General features: G+C 38.8%; 1 protein-coding gene and 1 pseudogene across 1 annotated transcript; both read right to left on the reverse strand.

Annotated features, from left to right (window-relative positions):
• Window positions 1-14,872: 14,872 nt before the first annotated feature.
• On the reverse strand, window positions 14,873-15,340 carry LOC145819118 (putative mitochondrial protein AtMg00860 pseudogene; annotated as a pseudogene).
• Window positions 15,341-15,595: 255 nt separating this feature from the next.
• Window positions 15,596-17,299, reverse strand: LOC145819119 (uncharacterized). The gene is made up of 2 exons (XM_082913077.1): window positions 16,159-17,299; window positions 15,596-15,927 (listed from the first exon to the last, which is right to left on the reverse strand). Exons 1-2 carry the CDS (start codon window positions 17,297-17,299, stop codon window positions 15,596-15,598), a joined length of 1,473 nt encoding a protein of 490 aa, XP_082769203.1.
• Between the last annotated feature and the right edge of the window lie 8,299 nt (window positions 17,300-25,598).

The following is a 25,598-nucleotide window of genomic DNA, read 5'->3' on the forward strand; positions in this document are numbered from 1 at the left end:
CTTCCTCGGTTGTCCATGCCTTCGTGGCCGCCGGTCACTCGGTCAATCCGGCTTTGGCCATCTTCGGACCGGGCACCCTGGTCCGACCGAGCACTGCCTTACCGAGCAGTTTCTGTCCGGTCCGGGGTGACACTCAGCCCGTACTCTGCCCGGCCCAAATTCTGGCAGCCCACTTTGGGCAAAAAGTCGATCGCCTCGCACCTATGCACCGTTGGGCCCTCAACTTGCTCGGCCGTTACCTCGGCCCAATTCCAGCTCACAATTCACCCTCTCAGTATACAATCTTGTTACTACCAATATTCCAACACCACCAGTGATTCACTCTTGTACAATCACAACCCTACCTCATCTTATACTACGAGATTGGTAAACAATTTTTTTCATTTTGTTTTAGGTTTATTTATTTATTTTTAAAACAAGTCCTCTTTGTGTTTCCTTCTTGATTTAAATTTTTGCGCAAGTGTGGGTGTTAATTTTTGACCTAACAACCAAACTAGATCTCCAAGCTGAAATCTAAGGAACTTAGCCGTAGAGCACACGAAAAAAGAGAAGAGCCCAACACCTACACACAAGAAGACAAGAAATACTACAGTGGCTTGTCCACCCAGAGGCACTTCGACGATCAAGTCAATTACATATCTCACAAATATATCAACACAAGTAAATCACTCAGAAAGAAAAGCATACCTTAGACCCATTGAAGTGTCTTACTTTTATAGTCAACAATGCCCACGTCCCCTAGAAGTCTTACTTCATAGGACTCTATCATTTACAAGGATAACACTTATCCTAGACTCCTCCTATTCAGATTATAATGAACTCCTTTAAGAGTCTTCATCATTATCCAAACAGAGAGCCTCAAACCATCTATGACTCTTGTCCTTTATCTAGATATCTCAAACTTCGGATTTATAGCATCACATCTTGGAACTTTGGTCTACCTATGTAGCACCTCGATAATAATGTCCCTCTGCTGGCATTTCGGCTATGACCTCGACCACATGGACAACACCAAAAATTATGTCCCCACAACTACTCCCTAGGTTTTATTACCTCGGCAACCTGAGGTGATAGAACCTATATCACCCAACCTTTTAACATGTCGGCTAAACAACAAGTTGGAAGATGCTTCTCTAACTGAGATCATGACTCGTTGGCATCAAAAAACAAGGATTAAAATGTTTACTCATCAAGAACCAAGAGCTAACATATTCGGTCTCATGCAAGTTCAACATCTCAATCAAGATCGCACAATTAGCCGAGGTCATTACCTGCTAGTTCAAGAATCCAAGATCCCAAGTTTATTTTTGTAACAAACTTCATAACCACCAATACACGTGGCATCATTCCATTCGTTTGTACCTATCACATCAAGGACATATCCCATCAATGCTATCACATGCAGCCTAAAGTCAGCTGACGCCAAGCAGACACGTCCTTCAATGCATTTTAAATCATTTCATTGTCTCATTTTTCTCTTCTCCATATACTCTTTCTCTCTTTTCATCTTTTCACTTTCACACATCGTCTCTCTCTCTCTCTCTCTCTATTCTCAGATTCTCTCTCTCTAAGCCTTAAACCTCCATTGTTGCCCGTTCAAACCTTTGCCGCTGCAACTCGTCTATTCTCCATCTCTAGCGACTGGATCACTATTCCACTCAAATCAATTGAAGCATCTCATTCTAATGAACCAAAATTCGGCCTCCATTCCTCCATTAATCGCCTATAAGTTTCTCAATCCTCTCATTTTAGTTTTAGTTTTCTACAGTTCTTCAGTTTCTACATTTAGATTCAATGTGTAACTTTATTTTTTTTTTCAAATTTAATTCTGTTTACACATGCTTCATACTTGATTCTTCGTAGATTTATGGTACCATCCAACTGATATGTAAACCACACTTATTCATATACACAAGTATTTGATTTTGCTCATATCCTTTGAATTCTTGAAATTTCAATCATCTATAATCATAGACCCTAAATCTATTCTCGTATCTCTTTATCATTTCCAGATTACTCCATCCAATTCTTGCACATCTACCACTATTCTTGTACCCTTTTAGGTTAGAACTTGGGATTTGCCAGAACACTAGGAAAACTAAGCTTAGCATCTCTCCTAGAACCTTCAAACTTGAATTCCCAAATCTTTACAGAAAACCCTAGGTTTACAACACCCAGACAACCATAATCACCTTAGAAAAATAACATTTTGCCGAGATCATGGGTAGAGGGTAAACACCCCGACTAAACTAGAGTACTTCCGCCAAGAATTCGACATCCTAGCTGATGTCCACATCAAGCTGGCAGGCGATGCCGACACAACCACCCTAGAAAAAGACTATATGTCCTTCCCAATAGTGTCCATCCTAGAAAAAGACTATATTTCCCCTCAATCCCTTATTCTGACAGCTCTTACACTACTACAAGTTTACCCCAATGTAGCTTGCCATTAACACCTGTAGGATTATCAACGGAATAGCCAAGTTTTGTAGCCGATACAACACTAGGTTAACCCTTGCTGACGTCCAATACTGCTACACAAAGTGTAAACTCAAACCCGAGAACAACATTTCTTACTATCTGAAGCCAGGATCTACAGCCTATAAAATGATTGTCGACCTCCCAGACTCTAACATAGGTGCCGGAGAGGATTATCTCATCGTCTCGGGCAATTGGGAGTTTGCTCCAGACGATAACGACCGTCTTTTTCCTCTACCCATAAAACCCCTAGGAAGTGATGAGGATAAGCGTCCAAGCCTTAGATTCCTAATGCTTTCTTACTTTATTCTAGCATCTTACACTTGTAAATATTTTCTAATCTTCTCTCTTTCATAATGCAGAACTCGAACAACCAAGCAAGGCAATTCGAAAAGCCTATGTCAAAAGTGCCAACATAGACAGGCTCTTGGAGTTGCCACTGAACTAATGGAAAGCTCCTATCCTCCTCAACTACATCTCAACCTACAAGTCACCTCTGTCTAACGTTCCCTCGAAGAGCAGAACTCCACCATCCACAACAACTTCGACATCCTTTACATGACTAGATCAAGGCTTAACCTCAGATTTAGCTGACCAGTCGACAATATTGGCTCTGTCACATCATCTCAATGTCACCACTGTCGCCGACCCTCTAACGCGTCTATAACAAGAACAAGAAGTAAGAAACGCAGAGATCATAACTTGTCAGCGTACGATCTAGCAAACCCACTAACCGCCCTTCGCATAATCAAACTCGACACCAGAGTAATAATCGCTGCCATATTAAAAGAAATGACAAGTTGAACCACCGTTGTTGAAGATCTCCTAGGTAGTATCCCCGACGTGGTTATCATTCAATTTACTCCATCTCCAAAATCAGTCCATAAACCAAAGTGAATCAAAAAAACCAAGGCCAAAGCCAAACAGACAGTCACTTATTCCTCTGAGGAGAAGGACCTAGAGGACATGATCCCCATCTCCAAAATGGCAGAGGCCGAGAAGAGACAGTCCTCGGGGTCAACTAAGGCTCCTAAACCAAAGAGGTTCTGTTCCCTAGGACCTGAGATCTCTGAAGATGACGCGTGGTTCCCCGAGATCATTGTTGAGGATAGACTTTTCAAGGTTGGAGATAGCGTGCAAAAGCACCCCAAGGTCGTCACTACTCTCTCTACTTCTTGCTTCTCCCCAAGACATGGCTAATATTCGTGATTACAACGAGTATGAACACTTCGCCTTGATGATGTGAAGCTCCATTCTAGTAAAACCCTTCACCTTTCTTTCCAACATTCCATAGTTAGAAATTTTTCACATATCTAATACATTGCTCTCTTTTAGTAGTCTATCCAACACGCTCACTGCTTTCCTGATGCAGCATGAGCTCATAAAGAAAGACTTCACCAAGAAAACACAAGAGGCAATTAATTACCTGCATCAACTCAACAAGTCGGAGTCGCTGAGGAAAGTGCTGCTGGACAGAATCAAAGAAGCCAAAAATGCCAAGCAGCAAGTTGAGGCTGCGATCATTGCTGTCGAGAAGAAAACTACCCATGCTAAGAACAAACTTGCTGAGGCTCTAGCTAAAAAACAAAAGGAAATTGAAGAAGCCGACGCCAAAGAATATGAATAGGGCCAAGTCGTTGTTAAAGAGGCCTATAAGAAATAAGTCAATATTATCTGTTTTTAAACAATGAAAAACTTTGTTTTTCAAGGCCGATGTGCCTTCTAATGTACTAGAACAACTTTTAGTTTCAAAACCAAGGTCTTCGCTTCCATGAATTCAAAGATTTCAACATTCAAGTTTCAATTTCACTCATAACTCCCTTGCATGTAAACCCTAGAGTTCATGTCATGAATGATTCTTAGAATTGAACTCAAATCAACAAATTCTAAGAAATCAAGGTTTAATTTCTTGAGTTTAGTTCAATTACAATCACAACTTAAAACCCTAGTTCATTTAGGTGTTTGATCTTCAAATTAATTATTGATTTCAAACAAAATATGAGTTAGTTACAAGGATTCTAGATATATTTCCATACCTTAGCTCAAATCTAGGAATTTCCCCCTTGAATCTATTCCAAAACTCTAGTTTCTCCTCTCAACTCTAGAACTCTCTTCTTCCTCTCTCTGTCTAACCCTCTAGCAAGAGTTGTTAATAAGAGGAGATCTCAAGACTTAAATTAGAACAACTATATATATACCTTAGGCTAAATTACCTTAGGTTAGCTTAATCTAGGATTTATGCTAATTAAACTCAATTAATCCGTTACGAATCGTATTTTTGCCAAATTTCACAACAGGCTCTAAAAATCATGCTAAACACATATATAAAGTCGGTTTTGGTTTCTGGCGCCTCTAAGACTTTCAAATTTTTAGTTCAAAGTTCTAATTGTGATAGATATTCTTACACTCAACAGATATAATTTCAAAATCATATAAATTGCATACTTAATTATGCAATTCATATCAAACACATAATCACATACATACTTAAGCATAATACGAGTTGGGTTATCACAGTCTTCCTTTCTTTAGAAAGTTTGGTCCTCCAAACTTGTTTACCTCAAGTCGAAAACAATTTTGGATACGTTTGCCTCATTTCTTCTTCCCGTTCCTAAGTGGCTTCTTTTCCGTAATGTTCCTTGCATTCAACTTTTACCATAGGGATAGTTTTGTTCCTTAATTGCTTGACTTGCAGGTCAAGGATTCAAATAGGTTTTTCCTTATAAATTATATCATCATCTAAAGCAATTTGACGATAATCAATAACATGAGAAGGATCCCAAAGGTAACCTCACAACATTGATAGGTAGAACACATTATACTTGCTCCATTCCCGGTGGTAAAGTAATTCGATAGGCAACCAGACCCAATCTTTCTAAAATCTGAAATGGTCCTATGTACCGGGGTGACAATTTCCCTTTTCTCCCAAACCTTGTTTGCCCTTTCATTGGAGTAACTTTGATAAAAACATGATCACCAACTTCATATTGTAAATCCCTTATTCTTTGATCCTCATAGCTCTTTTGTTGGCTTTGAGCAGTTTTCAATCTCCATTGGATGATCTTGATTTTCTCACTAGTAATTTGCATAATTTCAGGCCCAAATAATGCTCTATCTCCAACTTCAATCTAACAAACCGGAGATCGACGTTTTCTCCCATATAAAGCATCATATGGTGCCATCCCTATATTGAAGTGGAAACTGTTGTTATATGCAAATTCTGCCAAACGTAGATAAGTTTCCCAATTTTCATGGAAATCTAAAACACACATTCAAAGCATGTTCTCCAACGTTTGTATAGTCCTTTCAGACTACCCATCAATTTATGGATGAAATGCAGTATTGAATCTCAATTTTGTTCCTAATGCTTTCTGTAAGCTTTGCCAAAATCTTAATACAAACTTAGAATCTCTATCCGACACAATTGAAATCGGAACACCATGTAGTTGAACAATTTCATTGATATACACAGTAACAAGTCTATCAGCATTATAAATAGTTTTCACAGGCAAAAAGTGAGCAGATTTAGTCAATTTATCCACGATAACCCATATAGAATCCATACCTCGAGGTGTTCGAGGTAAGCTAACAATAAAGTCTATAGTTATGTGCTTCCACTTCCATTCCAAAATAGGGAGAGGTTGAAGTAAACCCGTTAGTCTTTGATGCTTCGCTTTCACTTGCAGACAATGAAGACATCTTGAAATAAACTCTAAAATTTCTCTCTTCATATTAGGCCACCAAAAAACTTGCTTGAGATCTTGATACATTTTAGTAGTTCCAGGATGCATAGAAAATTTGTATTTGTGAGCTTCTTCCAAAACTCTTCCTTTAATTTCTGGAACATTTGGAACACACAGTCTTCTTTTAAATTTCAACACTTGAGCTTCCAAAGAGAATCACAGTCTTGGCTTCATTTCCATCTCATCACATATTTTCTTGAGAAATTCATCCTCCAATTGCCTTTGTTTAATTCTTCAATAATAGCTGGATGTGCTGACATTGCGGCTAACATTCCACCATGCTCATGTAGCACAATTTCCGCTACCATTCTTTCCAAGTCAAGTAATAATTCATTCCACTCCATAAGCAAACATGCTAGATTCCCCATTGACTTCATGCTAAGAACATCTGCTACCATGTTGGCTTTGCTGGGATGGTAATGAATCTGCAAGTCATAATCTTTGATGAGTTCTAACCATCATCTTTGTCTCATATTAAGCTCCTTCTGAGTAAAGAAATACTTTAGGCTCTTATGATTAGTGTAGACTTCACATGTTCCCCATAAAGATAATACCTCTATATCTTCAATGCAAACACCATTGCAGCTAACTCCAAATCATGCGTAGGATAATTCCTTCTATGCTGCTTCAATTGTCGAGATGCAAGTGCAATTACTCTTTCATTCTGCATAAGTACACACCCCAATCCCTTATAAGAAACATCACTATGAATAATAAACCCTTCTATACCTTACGGTAGGGCAAGGACCGGTACTGTTGTAAGTCTTGTTTTCAATTCTTAGAAGGCAAACTCCTCTGTTTTGTCCACTCGAATGGAACACCTTTTTGAGTTAATTGGGTAAGCGGCATTGCAATCTTGGATAAATCCTTAACAAATCTTCTGTAGTAACCTACTAAACTTATAAAACTGCGCACTTCTGTAACATTAGTATGGGTAGGCCAATTCATAATAGCTTTTATCTTTTGCAGATCAACAGAAACACCCTCTTTATTAATTACATGTCCCAAAAATACAACTTCATTAAGCCAAAATTCACATTTCTTCAATTTAGCATACAATTTCCTGTCTCTAAGCGTTTAAAGAATTATTCTCAAATGACTTTCATGTTTCTCTCTACTTTGCGAATAAATAAGTATATCATCAATGAATACAACCACAAACTCATCCAAATACAGTTTGAAAATTGGATTCATTAAATCCATGAAAGCTACTGGTGCATTCATAATCCGAAATGGCATAACTAAGATTTCATAATGCCTGTACCTGGTTCGAAAGGCAGTTTTTTCAACATCTTCTGTTTTAATTTTCAACTAATGATACTCAGATCCGAAGTCAATTTTGGAAAACATCTGTGCTCCTTGTAATTGAATAAATAAATCATCAATCCGTGGTAAAGGATATTTATTCTTTACAGTTACCTTATTAAGTTCTCGGTAGTCAATACATAACCGAAGTGTCCTATCTTTCTTTTTCACAAATAGAACTAGTGCACCCTATGGCGATGAACTCGGTCAGATGAACCCTTTGTCAAGAAACTCTTGCAGCTGTACTTTCAATTCCTTCATTTCTACCATTGACATTCTGTAAGGAGCTTTTGAAATTGGTTGAGTACCCGACACAATATCAATAACAAATTCAACCTCACAGTCTATCAAGTCCCCTGGCAAATCCTCAGGAAATACATTCGAAAACTCTCTAACAATTGGGATATTATCAACACTCACATCTGTTGTCTGTACATTTAGGATACTACACAAATAGCCCTTATAACCTTTCTGAAGTAATTTGCAAGCCTTCATAGCCAATATCAAATAGGGTGAAGGAACTACACCATGTCCCACAAAAGTAAATTCACTTTGTCTAGGAGGTCGGAAAATAACCTGTTTAGACACACAATCGATGGTTGCATGGTATTTAGTTAACCAATCCATTCCAAGAATTAAGTCAAAATGATCTATATCAAGAGGCATTAAATTAGCATATAATTGAATATCCAATTAGAATCTCACATGCAGGATAAATAAAAGCACATAACATAGAACCCCCAGATGGCAATGACACATACAACATGTAATCCAATGGTTCCAAGGGTCGATTCAAATTACTAACAAATGCTTTTGAAACAAATGAATTAGTGGAACCCGAATTAAGTAACACATGAGCAGATTGACCATTAATGAAGAGTGTACTTGAGATTACAACCTCTGTATTTTGGGTGTCGCTTGGAATTAGGGCAAAAACTCTCACTTGCCTGACACTATCTGTAATAGAAGTAGGTTTCACAGTAGTCTTCATTGCAGCAGTGGAACCAGTTGAACTAGCAGTTGGCCTAATCACATTTTGTTGTTCAATCAAAGGACAATTTCTCACTACATGACCCTTTTCCCACACTTAAAACAAGCCCCGTTTGTTCGGTAGCTAACTCCCCAATGTTTCTTTCCACACTCTTGGCAAGTTGGTGCTGAATCATGGGTAGAACTAGAAGTACTTGAAGTTCCCAAATTCTATTTCTTGTTTTGTGAGGACACCAACCTTTTATGCACATTAGAACCCTGTCTTTTTCCTTTCCAATCCGAGAGCCAGTTGCGATTAGCCATGTTAGCTTTAGACATTAGGGCCCTATCCAATACATTAATATATTTTGGTAGCTTTAAGACATTAATTTTCTCTAGAATGGAATCCCGGAGTCCTCCCTCAAATTTCCTTGCCTTCTTATAGCCCGTATCAACCATATGCGGTGCGAAATGGGCTAGCTCAGTGAATTGTGCTTCATACTCTGCTACAATTTTATTTCCTTGCTTCAAGTTTTCAAACTCTGACACCTTTCTGTCTCAGATACATTGTGGGAAGCATTTTCCATTGAAGACTTCCAAAAATTAAGCCCAATTCATTCCCTAATGTTCTTCTCGAATAAGCATCCACCATCTGCTTGCTTCATTTTCTAGTGTAAAAGTAGTAAGTAGGACTTTCTGTGCCTCAGTACATGAAAGACTTCAAATAGTTTTTCAATGCCAAGCACCCATGCCTTTGCTTTCAGTAGGTTAATTCCTCCTTTGAATAATGGCAGTTTTATCTTTTTATATTCTTTCGTAAGCGCAATTGTTTGATCTTCGGCTTGGTGGTCATGCACTACTAGTGGTGGCATAGGCATTGGTGGTGGTGGTGGTGGTTGCTGTTGTCGTTATTGTTGTCTAAAAGCTTTTGTCATTTCCATTAGCATTCTCTCCATTCTATCGAGTCGTGCAGAGGTTGACTCCTCCAATTCTTTCGCTCATGTTCTCACTATGATCTATATGAACATGTATTATAATTCTCACAGAAATTATAAACGCATATCATTATGTCATACCTGGTCATGAATGCATTATGGATGCAACTTAAGCCTTTTCTAGACTACTTATTGCTCAAATGGACTCGTGTGTGAGATATTAACTTATGCTCTGATACCACTTTGTCATGACCCAAACCTACCTCTAGAGGTTTAGATCATAACCAGCCACTAATCACTTGATTACCCAAAAATACAAAATAATTATAATAATGGGGCCATAAGCGGAAGCATATAACAATGATGAAAGTCCATTGAGATGTGCCAATATGATAAAAAAATAATTTTATCATAGCACATTCACATATCTACATATCCACGCAAAACTTATGTACAATAGAAAACTCCACACTTATAGTTTACATATCCAAAACCATCATAGCAAAATCAAACAAAAGTCATAACATGATATGAGCCAAAAGACAAAAGCTCCATATTGGAGACTCGACCGATCGGGTTCACAAAAATAATTTCTGAATCAGACTCTAAGGTTGGGCTCCATGCTAGTTATCAATATGATGATCACCTATATATACATATATAATATAAAGTGAGTGAAGCTCAATGAGTAATAACACAGTAAAGAGGTTTAAATGAATGAGCCCAATACCAAAGTAAGTATAACATCATAAATTTGTAACTTTTTCATGATAATAATTACAAAATGACCTCGGGTCCACTGTATTACAGAACGCCCTCAGGCCCAACATTTATTGGAATGGCCTCAGGCCCATACGTAGTACAAAACGGCCTTGGGCCCAAACATATGAACACATATCACGGCACGATCTCAGTGTCACAACCCAAACCCGTCCTTATAGGTTTAGCATCGTAATCGGCCAGTAATCCTTGGATTACCAAAGGCCTTTTAACCGAATAACATATAGTTAGGGGCTGCGGAAGCAATTATACAAAATAATAGTAGTCCAATGAGCTGTGAAGACATACATGGTACAGATAACGTAAAACCTTTAACATCAAAAGATACAGTATAAACACATCACTCCTAGAACATATTATCAGAAATCTTGCCCGAAAATTCAAAAGAAACAAAGTTTAGTACATTCACAAGACAACCACTAAACTCGACTTAATCTGGAACCTCCCGGGAGGTACAAAGGTTGGCTAACAAAAACTTCAGGCGGCAGCTCAGGCCTGGTCACGCGTCTGCTCACCTACGTACATAATATATAAATATTGAGCGGGGGCTGAGTGAATAATAACAGAGTAAAAGGGGTATATGAATGATGTCCCATAAGGAAGCAGAATCTTATATATAGTCAAATGTCAAGGCAGAAACAGATTCATATTCGTAGTTGTATTCATATTCGAAGTTTGTATGTTGCACATCATAGTATGTGGTACATCCATTAGCGTTAGAAAATCTGATGACCCATATCTGGGACTACCATAAACTTGTTCCGATCACCTACAAAGGGATAGCCATAAGGCATTTCGATGACCCACAAAGGGACTACCATAAACTTATTCCGATGACCCATAAAGGGACGGCCATAAGGCATTCCAATGACCCATAAAGGGACCCATATCATATGATACTAAGGATGTCACGAATACATTTCAGAAACTTGGACATCCATTCATTCATTCATTCATACAAAACATCACATTTCAGAAAATTGATCATTTCATAGCATTAGAAAATAATTAAAGTTAAACATAACTTTATAGAGTTATTACTTACAGATAACTGGTGGCTCCAAATAGACAGGCAAAGTGGGCAATTCACTTAACTTGAGGCGCGCGACCTACATAACATGGCAGATTCATACATTGAAACACATGCTCGGATTTTACATAACTTATTTCATTTTTTCTTAGTGCGTTTCTAGCCTATAACCTTATTATGAGGTCTTAATCTTGGCCTAGGAATGCCTAAGATGGAATGAGGGTGAAAAAATGTACTTGAAAACATTTTTCAAAACTTGTTGAAAATAGGATCCACGCTCGAGCGTGGCTTTCCTCGCTCGAGCGGATATGCAAAATGTGAAGGTCCGCTCGAGCGTAACTTTCTTCGCTCGAGCGGTCTGTAAACTTTTGACAAAAGTACTGGCTGCTTAATTTTATGCTCGACGGACGTTTGATCCCCGCTCGAGCGTGAGATTCAGACCTCCGCTCGAGCATGAGTTTTGTAGCTCGAGCGATCTGCAAAACATATGAACTTTTGGGTACATACATTTCACGCTCGAACAGGCTTTAGGTCGCTCGAGTGGAAGTGCATGCACTCAGAGTGGTCGCTCAAGAGTGAACTCCTACACTCGAGCGTAGATGCAATTTTTGAAATTTCCATATTTGATTTCCAAGCTCCAAACTCGAACTAAACATTTCAAAGCTCAACATTTTGGGCCAAGAACTTGAATAATCACATGTGAACTTGGAAAACATCATGAAGTAAGAATCATTACTCAAAATCAAGAGCCAATTGACATGCAATTGTGCAACAATTCAACTTAAAATGCAAGGACATGATCTATATATGACATGCATGTAATCACCTGAGTTCTTAGCCTCCAATACTTGATCAAATGAGACTCAAGGGTGAGAATTGTTATGAACTCTTCAAACCATGCAAGATTTACAACATGTATGAGGGGAAAGTCTTTAAAACAACCTCAATTTGCTATAAAAAGAGCATGCATGCATGATGTGATCCTTCTACTAACTTATTCAACTCAAATCTTGCTTAACTCCACATAATCCTCATGAATTCATGTTCTATACATCATAATTATATAATCTAGGTGTTGAATTCTTACCTCAACCTCTCAAGTAAGATCTAAATGATGAGCACACTAAGATTCCAAACTAATTATTCCCAATTCCAATAAGCCTTGTTGATCTCAACACTCTCTTTCTCTCTCAGTCCCTTCCTCTCTCACACGTTTGTTTGTGTGTGAAAGCTCAAATATGTTTGAAAATGGAGAAAAAGAGTTGAGTGGAGGCTTATATGGAGCCTTATATAGGCTTCATTAGTGTTGGTTAATCAAATGGGCATTAAACTAATCCAATTTAATCGTTCCAAATTGAATTTTAATTGAACCTATCATAATGTTCTAAAAATTCCAAATAACAAATCTGCTAAGTCAATTTCGTGATTGGATGCCGATAAGGCCTTTGATTCACAAAATGTAACAGAAATTTCAAACAGATATTCGTACAATGAACAGATAAAGCACAAATAACGCAACACATATGCAATTAATTCAAAATCTGAGTTGAATAACTTATTAGGCATATTAAATCATGGTTTATCGTCAATCAAGAGTCGGGGTTGTTACAATCTTTCCCCCTTAAAGAGTCTGGTCCTCCAAACTCAAGTTACCTTCATTCTGGAAGAACACCAGGTCCAAAGGAAATAGTTCAGGGTATCTTTTTATCATATCTTCCTCTGCCTCCCAAGTTGCATAAGTTCCTCCGTGGTTTTGCCAATTAACTTCTACCAACGGTATGTCTTTGTTTCTCAATCTCTTGATCCGACGATTCACAATCTAAATAGGTCTTTCTTTGTATGTGTAATCATCATTCAGAAGTACATAGGTCGGCTCTATAATATGGAGTGGGTCTCGTAAGTAATCTCAAAGCATTGAAACATGAAAAATGTTGTGCATATGCTCCATCACCGGAGGTAAAGCTACCTGATACGTTACTGGATTAATCTTCTCGAGAATCTCATATGGCCCAACATATCTTGGTGCCAACGTGCCCTTAACACCAAACCGGGTTTGCCCTTTCATAGGGGTCACTTTTATGAACACATGGTCACCAACTTTGTATTCTCTATCTCGTCTTCGGACATCCGCATAACTCTTTTGTTGACTCTGTGCAGTTTTTAGGCGTTGTTGAATCAGTTTCACTTTCTCAGTTGTTTTTTGCACTAGTTCTGGTCCCAATAATGGTCTGTCACCTACTTCAGCCGAACAGATAGGAGAATGACATTTCCTTCTATACAAAGCCTCATAAGGAGTCATCCTAATACTTGAATGATAGTTGTTGTTATACACAAATTCGGCCAATGATAAATACGTCTCCCAATTTCCTTGGAAGTCCAAGACACACATCCTCAACATATCTTCCAAAGTTTGATTTGTTCGTTCAGTTTGGCCATCTATATATGGGTGGTAGGCACTACTCAATCACAATTCAGTCCCCAAAGCCTATTGTAAAATTTGCCAAAATCTTGACGTAAACTTTGAATCCCTGTTAGATACAATGGATACTGGTACACTATGTAACCTCACAATTTCCTTCACATATATGTTAGCTAACCTGTCCGTATTATAAATAGATTTAACAGATAGAAAATGAGCAGACTTAGTTAAACGGTCAACAATGACCCAAATAGATCCATACCACGGGAAAAGCGAGGCAATCCTACAATGAAATCCATGATAATGTGCTCCTATTTCCATTCCGGTATCGGAAGCGGTTGTAGTAAACCAGTGGGTCATTGATGTTCAGCTTTAACTTGTTGGCAGTGTAAACATCTAGCCACAAAGTCTGCAATACCCTTTTTCATTTCAGGCCACCAGAAATTTTGTTTTAAATCATGATACATCTTTGTGTTCCCTGAATACATAGCAAACTTAGTATTATGAGCTTCAGACATAACACGTTTTCTCAAGTCACAACAATCTGGTACACAAAGGTGATTCTGAAATTTCAGTACATTGCTCTCAAGTATAAATCCAGACCTTGGTTTTAAGTCAATTTCATCTACAACCTTTTTCAAGAACTCATCTTCAAGTTGCTTCTCTTTGATTTCTTCAATGATCGCAGGTTGGACAGAGATAGCAGCTAAGACCCCACCTTGTTCTTGAAATATAACTTCAATCTCATTCTTTTCCAAATCACATAGTAATTCTTTCTGACTGGTGAGCAAACATGACAACTTTCCCATTGATTTTTGGCTTAAGGCATTTGCCACAGTGTTAGCTTTCCCTGGATGATATAAAATTTGTAGATCATAGTCTTTGATTAATTCCAGCCATCTTCTCTGTCTCATGTTCAATTCTTTTTGGGAGAAGAAATATTTCAAGCTTTTATGGTCAGTATACACTGCACAAGTTACTCCATACAAGTAGTGACGCTAGATTTTCAAAGCCAACACCACAACTGCCAGTTCAAGATCATGAGTCGGGTAATTCTTTTCATGAGAATGGAGTTGCCGAGATGCATAAGCAATCGCCTTCCCATTTTGCATAAGCACACAACCTAAACCCTTGTAAGATGCATCACTGTAAATCTGAAATCCATCAGTTCCGTTGGGCAAGGTCAAGATTGGTGCCGTTACAAATCTCGTTTTCAGTTCTTGAAAGGCGTCGCTCGTTGATCATTCCAATCAAATAGTATATTTTTCTGTGTCAACTGTGTCAATGGCATGGAAAGCTTTGAAAATCCTTTTACAAACCTTCTGCAGTAACCCGCAAGCCCAAGAAAACTTCTAACTTCGAACACATTAGTTGGTCTTGGCCAGTCAACAATGGCTTCAATCTTCTGTGGGTCTACTGATATACCATCCCTGTTGATTACATGGCCCAAAAAGGCTACGCTGTCCAGCCAAAATTCACATTTGGAAAGTTTTGCATATAATTTCCTTTCTCTCAGAATCTGTAAGGCAGTTCTCAAATGATTCTCTTGTTTTTCCCTGCTTTTGGAGTAAATTAATATATCATCAATAAAGACAACAATAAATTCATCAAGGAATGATTTAAACACCCTATTTATCAGATCCATGAAAGCTGCAGGTGCATTTGTTACCCCAAATGACATGACTAAAAATTAATAATGTCCATATCCAGTTCGGAAAGCGGTTTTCTCTACGTCTTCTGCTTGGACGTTTAGCTGGTGATACCCGGATCTAAGGTTAATCTTAGAAAACACTTGAGCTCCCTGAAGTTGATCAAACAGGTCATTAATTCGGGGTAGTAGGTACTTGTTTTTAACAGTTACTTTGTTTAACTCATGGTAGTCAATACATAGCCTCAAAGCTCCATCTTTCTTCTTAACAAATGAAACTGGAGCACCTCAAGGTAAGGTACTCGGGCGGATGAATTTCTTGTCTAAGAGTTCTTGAAGTTGGACTTTTAACTCTTTCAATTCAGAAGTCGACATCTTATATGGAGTCTTGGAGATGGATTGTGTTCCAGGTATTATATCAATGGTAAATTCAATTTCTCTATCAATTAAGTCCCCGGGTAGATCATTGGGAAATACATCAGGAAAGTCACAAACCACAGGAATGGTTTCTACATTGGTATTAGCTAAAGATTTAGTCAATGCACAACACAAGTAGCCCCAATAACCTTTCCTTAACAATTTCTTGGCTTTCATGAATGAAATCAAGTATGGCGGAGGAACTATCTCATTTCCAGTGAAAGTAAACTCAGGCATACCAGGTGCTTTGAACATGATGGTTTTGTTCACACAATCAATAGTAGCACAATATTTAGTCAACCAATCCATACCCAGAATACAATCAAAATGATCAATGTTCAAGGGCAGTAAGTCAACATACAATGTCATATCACACATCATATCACACATCATAACATCACATGCCAGATATACATAAGCACATATCATAGAACCTCCAGACGGCGTAGATGCAGATAGTAAACAGTTCATAGGTTCTAATGGTCTAGTTAATTTCCGAGAGAAAGCATGTGATACAAATGAATGCGTAGAACTAGAATCAATCAGCACACAGGCATTCTGAGCACAGATAGAAATTATACCTAATACCATATATTCGGTGTTCTGCACATCACCAGGCACAAGTGCAAATACTCGACCCTGCCTTAAGGTTTCTTTCTCGGTGTTAGCTTTTGTATTCATTTTGGATGTAGAAGCTGATTCGACTGAACTTGCGGCTGGACGGTTGGTATTTTCGAGCCTGATAGAATAGTCTTTCTTCATATAGCTGGTTTTTCCACACCTGAAACAGGCACCTGTCACTCGATAACAAACCCTCTTATGTTTCCTACGACATTCTGGGCAAGTCGGTGCAGATCCATTACTTTGGCTTGAGCCACTGTAAGATCCCATATTTTGCTTCTTTAAAAATGACCGACCTCTTTTAAAATTCGATCCCAATCTCTTACCCCTCCATTTAGCTGTCGGAGCATTAGCCTGTCTTTTTGCGGCTAAGTTGGCTTTAGCCATAAGGGCTCTGTCAAGGATTCCCATGTATGTTGGCAATTTCAATACGCCAACTCGATCAAATATGTCTAAATCCAATCCGCCTTCAAATTTGCGGGCTTTCATATAGTCTATGTCTATCATGTGGGGAGCGAATCTGGCTAACTCAGTGAACTTAGCCTCATACTCAGCTACAGACATTCTACCTTGTTTGAGTTCTTGGAGTTCAGACACTTTTTGGTCCCGAAAACACTGAGGGAAGTACTTGTCATAAAAGATTTCATTGAATCGAGCCCATGTCAAATTCCCATTACCATTTCGAGCTAATAGCCACCATCTGCAGGCTTCATCTTTTAGAGTATAGGTGGCCAAAAGGACTTTCTGAACCTCAGAACAAGGAAAGACTTCAAATAATTTCTTTATTTCTAATAACCATGTTTCAGCCTTCAACGGCTCAATACTGGCCAGAAAAGTTGGCGGCTTCATTTTCATGAACATCTGAGTAAGGTTGATTATTTCATTGTTGTCTGGTTCAACTTGGACCGATGGGGGTGGAGGAGGTAAAGGTTGTTGCCTCTGTTGTTGCGCCATTGCTTCAGTTAGAGCTGTGAGCATTTGCTCTATTCGGCTCATTCAAGCCTCAGATATTTTAGTTGGTCCATCACTTCTTGTATTATCCATTTGCTAGATGTAAATAGAGTATTTAGAAACATAGGCAAACAATCCTTTTTCTATCATTTCGATCATTCACTTTATTGTCATGTGTTCATGGTTAATTTCAGTTTTCATCTTTAATGAACACGCTCACACACATGCTGATGAGATGCCCATATTTCTTACGGATATCCTATAGCTCATGTGGACTCGTGTGTGGTATAACTAGTGCTCTGATACCACTCTATCACGACCCAAACCTATCCCTATAGGTTTAGCATCATAACCGGCCAGTAATCCTTGGATTACCAAAGACCTTTTAACTGAATAACATATAGCTAGGGGTTGCGGAAGCAATTTTACAAAATAATAGTAGTCCAATGAGCTGTGTAGACATACATAGGACAGATAACGTAAAACCTTATAAACTTTCAAGTAACATCAAAAGATACAGTATATACACATCACTCCTAGAACATATTATCAGAAATCTTGTCCGAAAATTCAAAAGAAACAAAGTTTAGTACATTCACAAGACAGCCACTAAACTCGACTTAATCTGGAACTTCCTTAGGAGGCACAAAGATTGGCTGACAAAAATTACAGGCGGCAGCTCAGGCCTGGTCACGCGCCTGCTTACCTACGTACATAATAGATAAATAGTGAGCAGGGGCCCAGTGAATAATAATAGAGTAAAAGGGGTACATGAATGATGTGCCATAAGGAAGCAGAACCTTATATATAGTCAAATGTCAAGGCAGAAACATATTTATATTCGTAGTTGTATTCATATTCGAAGTTTGTATGTTGCACATCATAATACGCGGCACATCCATTAGCATTAGAAAATCCGATGACCCATATCTAGGACTACCATAAACTTATTTCGATGACCCATAAAAGGACGGCCATAAGGCATTCCGATGACCCACAAAGGGACTACAATAAACTTATTCCGATGACCCATAAAGGGACGGCCATAAGGCATTCTGATGACCCACAAAGGGACTACCATAAACTTATTCTGATGACCCATAAAGGGACGGCCATAAGGCTTTCCGATGACCCATAAAGGGACCCATATCATATGACGCTAAGGATGTCACGAATACATTTCAGAAACTTGGACATTCATTCATTCATTCATACAAAACATTACATTTCGGAAAACTGATCATTTCATAGCATTAGAAAATAATTAAAGTTAAACATAACTTTACAGAGTTATTACTTACAGATAATTGGTGGCTCCAAATAGACAGGCATAGTGGGCAATTCACTTAACTTGAGGCACGCGACCTACATAACATGGCAGATTCATACATTGAAACACACGCTCGGATTGTATATAAACTTATTTCATTTGTTCTTAGTATTGTAGACTGCCCGAACTTCCTCCGCGCGCCCTCCCTTCATGCTAATATAGTTCGGACTCCTGTCACAGTTCTGTATCTAATCTCACAAAGTGCAATGTAAGACTGATAAATCACCAAAGAGTCCAAATCCGGCAAATCGTTTTGGAAAATCGATTTTAATCAAAAAGCGCCAAACATAGATTGCTTTTCCAGATTACAGAGCCGCCACCTAAATATTTTATTTTTAAGAAATTTAGGAAACCCTGACTCATGCCAAAGGCCACGTGTCCGTCATCACCAAAGTTGCCTAAGCTCGAGAACTTGGGTACGAGGGGGGGAAGGTCATAAAATGAGCACCCCCGCTCGCCCCGATCAAAGGATCGGCCTCTACTAAGCATGATATGTTGTTTTGAAGACACATGTGTCCTTATTCCGGTTATTAGCTATATTCCTATGTGATGCGCACAGCATACAAGTATAGACTAGATCGCCTGAATTGGAACAAAACAATTCAATGTTTGTTTTTGAAAATGGTTTGAATTTGTCACCCTCAAGTGAGCTTAGAAATACAGATTTGCCACCAAACAAGGTGGGCTTAGAACATGATGATTTGCCACTCCAAGTGGGCTTAAAACTCACATTTTGATGAATTATTCCAATTCAAGAAATAAAGCTTTCATCCACAGGCATTCATGCCGTTTAGCATTTAAGCAAATAGCCTCATGGCAAGCATGCTATCATGGCAACACTCACACACATGCAAATATGCTAAAGTGTAAACACTTACAGTGTACTCCAAGTCAAAATAGAGAACTAGTTAGAAATCATGTATGATCCTAGCTATGTTAATATGCCTAATGCAACACATGCAAAAATGCAACTAAATAGGCTCGGCTATCTAAGATGGCATATGAATGTAATGATTTGATGCATGTATTCAAATAGGTATTGAAAATCAATGCAGTTTGAATGATGCGCCGATCCCGGTGCATGCATGACAAATGAATGATGCACGCATGCAAAGCATAAGGTATGCTAATCAAAACATGTCTTTAATCTAACCATCGAAAGCGGTAAGTAAAAGGGAGAAAGAAATGGGGTTGAAAGACATGCACACACACACGCACACTTATTACAACATTTTCCCTCTCGACGGAGGTCCGAATGAATTAGCTAAGCTAATCTAAGCTAAGCTGACTAACCAATCTAATTAAACCAATTAGATTAATTGTTACACAACAAAACGAATAACTAGTAAACTACTTCCAAATTATTACAACACTTAATTAATTAACAAACTAATTAATTAAATTACCAAATTAAGCTAACTAACAAGTAAAGCTAATTACAAATCATACTGCCTCAGCTCTGTTCCAAGAGGTTGAAGATGCATGCTCGGTTGGCGTTCGCTCAGAAATCCATTACCATGTTGTCAATTGCCTCTGTTTGTACTTGCCTTGATCTCTGAAAATTGTGCCAACCTCCAGACTGCCTTTACTTTAAAATAGGGATCTGCTGGTGGGCTGCCAGCCAGAAAAAGTGGCTACAAGCCACCAAAACTAGCCAGTCGGCTAGTAAAACTGGCTGGTTGGCTCGTTGCTTCTCCAGGCTTCTGGTTTTGCCATAACAGAGAACAATAGAGGCACATCAATGTATTTGCAAGGCAATGTAGGCACTGTCACGCTCCCAATCATGTCTCAAGCTCAAAGGAGCGTGGCACTCGGCTCTCAAGCCACCAACCAAGCATTTTCAATGCATGGTGGCCAAGAACCAAGCTTACACCATGTTTATGAATGCACAAACAACACACAAAGAGCCTCCACCCTATCATGCTTGATCAAGGGCGTTAGCGACCAAGAAACGTGACACGTTTCATCACTTCAAGTATGAAACGTCCCACATTTCTTGTGTTTGGATTAACGTCTGATCCAAACACATGCAATGCAACACACATATGTTATCTTGGTATGTTTAAGTTGACTCAATTCTTGTTTACACATTTTACATTACCAATCCATTCTTTAATTGGTTAAGTCCAATGTGCAAGTCCTCTAAGGAGAGGAGGTCAACCAAAAGAATGATTTAAGGCATAGGAGAGACCATGCCTTTGACTAAGAGGAACCCTCAAAAGAGGGTTAAAGCCATTTAAGCATAAGTCTCAATCCCAAGCTCAAACACAATCTCAAGGACAAACAACCCTCAAATGAAATGGAAGAATGAAAAAATGAGGGAGGTGGCAGATGTTTAGTGCTGAAATGGCATGCTATAGACCTTAAAGCATGAAAGCAATGCAAACATGGCATGTTGAGGACCAAAAACATCAAAGCTAGTAAAGAGCAATACACAAGAGGCATGCAACACATAGCACAAATGTCCAAACCAGCCCTGGACAGAGCTCAATCATGCCAAAATAATGGCCTAAACATGCTGAAATGGAAGCTCAAAATACTAGAAGAACATGCACACATGTTTGCCTATAAGCAAGGAATAATACACAACCCTCAAAAGCTATAAAGAAGTGAAATATATGAGAGTGTGACTACACTATATACACTGAAATTACATGCCAAATGGTGCCACACCATGCAAACATCACATGCACAACATATTAAAGGCTTCAAAACTCAAAGCTAGTCAAGGTCCTTCATACTACAACCATACTAAGCAAAGCTCAAATGACCTTAACCACTCAAAACAGACCTAAGGCAGGTCGAAATAGTAGCAAAAACATGCTAGACTTGCAGCATAGATGGCAAGAAAAATATGCTCATGTATTGGCTCGCAAACAAGGCATGAGGTTCAACTTCTCAAAAGCATTGAAAGAGTGATACATATGAGAGTATGACAGTGATATATGCTCTAAAATCACATATTAAATGATGCCATATCATGCAAACAACCCAAGCAAAGCATGCTAGAGGACTCAAAATACAAAGCTATCAAAGCCTATCATGCTATAGCCATACAAAGCAGGCCACAAAGCGCCAAGACCACTCAAAACAGAGTTCAAGCATGCTAAAATATGAGCAAAAACATGCTGAAGTGTAGCCAAAATAAGCTACAATAATGGGCTAAAGTAGCGAGCATACAAAGCTAGTGAGCATGGTTACATTACAAGTGTAAGAAGCATGCAAGAGGTGACTCTACCAGGCCAAAACAGAGTTACAACATGCTGAAATAAGACCAAAAATGGGCTGAGATTAAGCCAACACATGCTAGAATAACAAGCTAACTCATTAGGCATGCAAGGCTAGTGAGCAAGATTACACTACAAGTGTAAAGAGCAAGTAACCAATGATCAAACAAGCCAAAAATAGAGTTATGGAAGGTCTAAAAAGTCACAAAAACATGCTTGAACAAAGCCACAAAGAACTAGAAACAAATGCTCATTTAGTAGGCCATCAACACATGCAAGCAAGACAAGAGGAGAGAGGACCACTCCCTCCTATTTGGGACCTCAAAACCACCTTTCCACCATTGAAATTCCTCTGGAATTCAGTGGTTAGAAGGCTAAACAAAGGCTATTACAAAAGCTAAGGAAGGTGGCTCAAAAGGCTTTACAAGCCAAAGAGCAAAAGAGGGGAAACACCCCCTAACCACACAAGACTCAAACCAAGATTTTTAACACTTAAAAATAGAGCTTTTTGTAGTTAACAACCAAGCCTAAAACAACATGCAAAGGTGGCTAAGATGGCATACAAAAATAAGCTTAAAAAGGGAATATGCTCACCCTTGAAGCACAACAGCAAAAGGACAACTTCTGAGCCAAAAACCAACTTTAGGAGGCCTAAACAAGTCTTGAGGAATCTTAGCTCCGAGGTTAAGATGTTTGGCTAAGGGGTTGTGTGCAAAAATATAAAGAAAGTTCATTTTCAAGCACAATATAGCACAATATAGAGAGAGAGGGAGAGAATTCTAGAGAGATAGTGAAATTTTGTCTCTAAAATTTCAGAACCTCAAACAAGGGGGAGGGACCTCCCCTTATATAGGCAATGCAAGGAAAAGCTTGCTTGACAAGCTTAAAGCTTGTCTCTATCCCTTCATACACGTGTATGGAGGATAGCTTCAATGCCCAACAGCTGGCTCAAAAGATCTAAAAATATCAGAAAAAGGAGAAAATTGGCTGCCAGCCAGTTTAAGTGGCCGACCGGCCACGTCAACTAGCTGACCGACCACTCCAACTAGCTGGCAAGGAGAAAAAGTGGCTGGCAAATGCCAAAAGTGGCCGGCAGGGCCTCACTCTCCTTCAGCCAAGAGGCACCAAGGTTTGGCCTAATAACAAGGCCAGAACATAGAGGGCTTAGAGGCTCAAAGACACGGCACTCGGCTGAGACCTTCGAGCACCCATAACTAGCACAAACATGCGCAATCATCGAGTGCACAGATGATGGCGTTTGAATCTTAAGGTCGGTAAAAAATGCGGTGTCTACAAGTACGTTTCTAGCTTATAACCTCATTATGGCGCCTTAATCTTGGCCTAGGAATGCCTAAGATGGAATGAGGATGCAAAAATGTACTTGAAAACATTTTTCAAAACTTACTGAAAACAGGGTCTACGCTCGAGCGGACATGTAAAATGTGAAGGTCCGCTCGAGCGCAACTTTCTTCACTCGAGTGGTCTGCAAACTTTTGACAAAAGTACTGGTTGCTTAATTTTCATGCTCGACAGACGCTCGATCCCCGCTCAAGCGCGAGATTCAGACCTTCGCCCGAGCATGACTTTTGTCGCTCGAGCGATCTACAAAACATATGAACTTCTGGGTACATGCATTTCACACTTGAGCAGGCTTTAGGTCGCTCGAGCGGAAGTGCATGCATTCAGAGTGGTCGCTCGAGCGTGAACTCCTACGCTCGAGCGTAGATGTAATTTTTAGAATTTCCAGATTTGATCTCCAAGCTCCAAACTCGAACTAAATATTTCAAAGCTCAACATTTTGGGCCAAAAACTTGAGGAATCACATGTGAACTTGGAAAATATCATGAAGTAAGAATCATTACTCAAAATCAAGACCCAATTGACATGCAATTGTGTAACAATTCAGCTTAAAATGCAAGGACATGCTCTATATATGACATGCATGCAATCACCTGAGTTCTTAGCCTCCAATACTTGATCAAATGAGACTCAAGGGTGAGAATTGTTATGAACTCTTCAAACCATGCCAGATTTACAACATGCATGAGGGGAAAGTCTTTAAAACAACCTCAATTTGCTATGAAAAAAGCATGCATGCATGATGTGATCCTTCTACTAACTTATTCAACTCAAATCTTGATTAACTCCACATAATCCTCATGAATTCATGTTCTATACATCATAATTATATAATCTAGGTGTTGAATTCTTACCTCAACCTCTCAAGTAAGATCTAAATGATGAGCACACTAAGATTCCAAACTAATTCTTCCCAATTCCAATAAGCCTTGTTGATCTCAACACTCTCTTTCTCTCTCAGTCCCTTCATCTCTCACACGTTTGTGTGTGTGTGATAGCTCAAATATGTTTGAAAATGGAGAAAAAGAGTTGAGTGGAGGCTTATATGGAGGCTTATATGGAGCCTTATATAGGCTTCATTAGTGTTGGTTAATCAAATGGGCATTAAACTAATCCAATTTAATCGTTCCAAATTGAATTTTAATTGAACCTATGATAATGTTCTAAAAATTCCAAATAACAAATCTACTAAGTCAATTTTGTGATTAGATGCCGATAAGGCCTTTGATTCACAAAATATAACAGAAATTTCAAACAGATATTCGTACAACGAACAGATAAAACACAAATAACGCAACACATGTGCAATTAATTCAAAATCTGAGCCTAATAACTTATTAGGCTTATTAAATCATGGTTAATTGTTAATTAAGAGCCAGGGTTGTTACACTCGGGCCTAAGCATGTATTATCATATCATTAACAAAACAGCTTTGGGCCTAAGCATATATTATCATATCATTAATAGAAACGATCTCAAATATAAAGTCGGCTTTGGTTTCTAGTGCCTCTGTGACTTTCAAATTTTCAATTCAAAGTTCATATTGCAACAGATATTCCTGCACTCAACAGATATAATTTCAAAATTACATAAATCACATAATTGATCATGTAATTCATATCAAACACACAATTACATGCATAATTAAGCATAATACGGGTTGGGTTATCACAACTCCTCATGTATGGGTGTGTTCTCTTAGACTTGTTAATATCTATTATTATCTCCACGCAGGGCTCCTGTTTATTTACTTGATATGAGCCCTAGATCTGCAACCCTCCTGCTCTCTAGGGCCCTATTCTCTCGATGTTTTAGGATATTTGAGGTGATTTCGCATTCCTCTTACCTTGATGTTATGCCACAACCTGCTCTCCTTGCTAGGCTCCTGTCACTACAGCTGTCGGGGCATTGTGGACAATGGCAATGTCGGTTGTATTACCTTGCTCGCATATCATGAAGTTTGTTATCATCTGTAGGTCCGTCATTTTGGCTGCCAAGTCTTTCACTTCGGCATCCCTTCACATACATCGGTCCTTCTAGACTTGAAGGTCGCTTGGCCTTGCCTACCCTCATTGTTCCTCCTCGGGCCATTACGACCCTTGGTGGCATTATTCATTTCTCATTCTACTTCATGTACCTCTTTGTCATCGCCTTTTTCTCTGCCAATTAGATTAACGTGCTCCTTGTTTTTGCTATATACCTCATCCCTGACTCTTTCTCCTTGTTTGGCTTTGGCCATATATTCGAACTGAGTTCCTATAGATAGTGCCAAATTATGGGTGTTGATTTCCAACCTCACAACCAAACTAGATCTTCAAGTTGAGATCTAAGGAACTTAGTCGTAGAGCACACAGAAGAATAGAAAAGCCCAACACTTGCACACAAG

The sequence above is a fragment of the Camellia sinensis genome, chromosome 2 (assembly GCF_055761805.1).
Source record: "Camellia sinensis isolate YWXY chromosome 2, ASM5576180v1, whole genome shotgun sequence".
Taxonomy (NCBI): domain Eukaryota; kingdom Viridiplantae; phylum Streptophyta; class Magnoliopsida; order Ericales; family Theaceae; genus Camellia; species Camellia sinensis.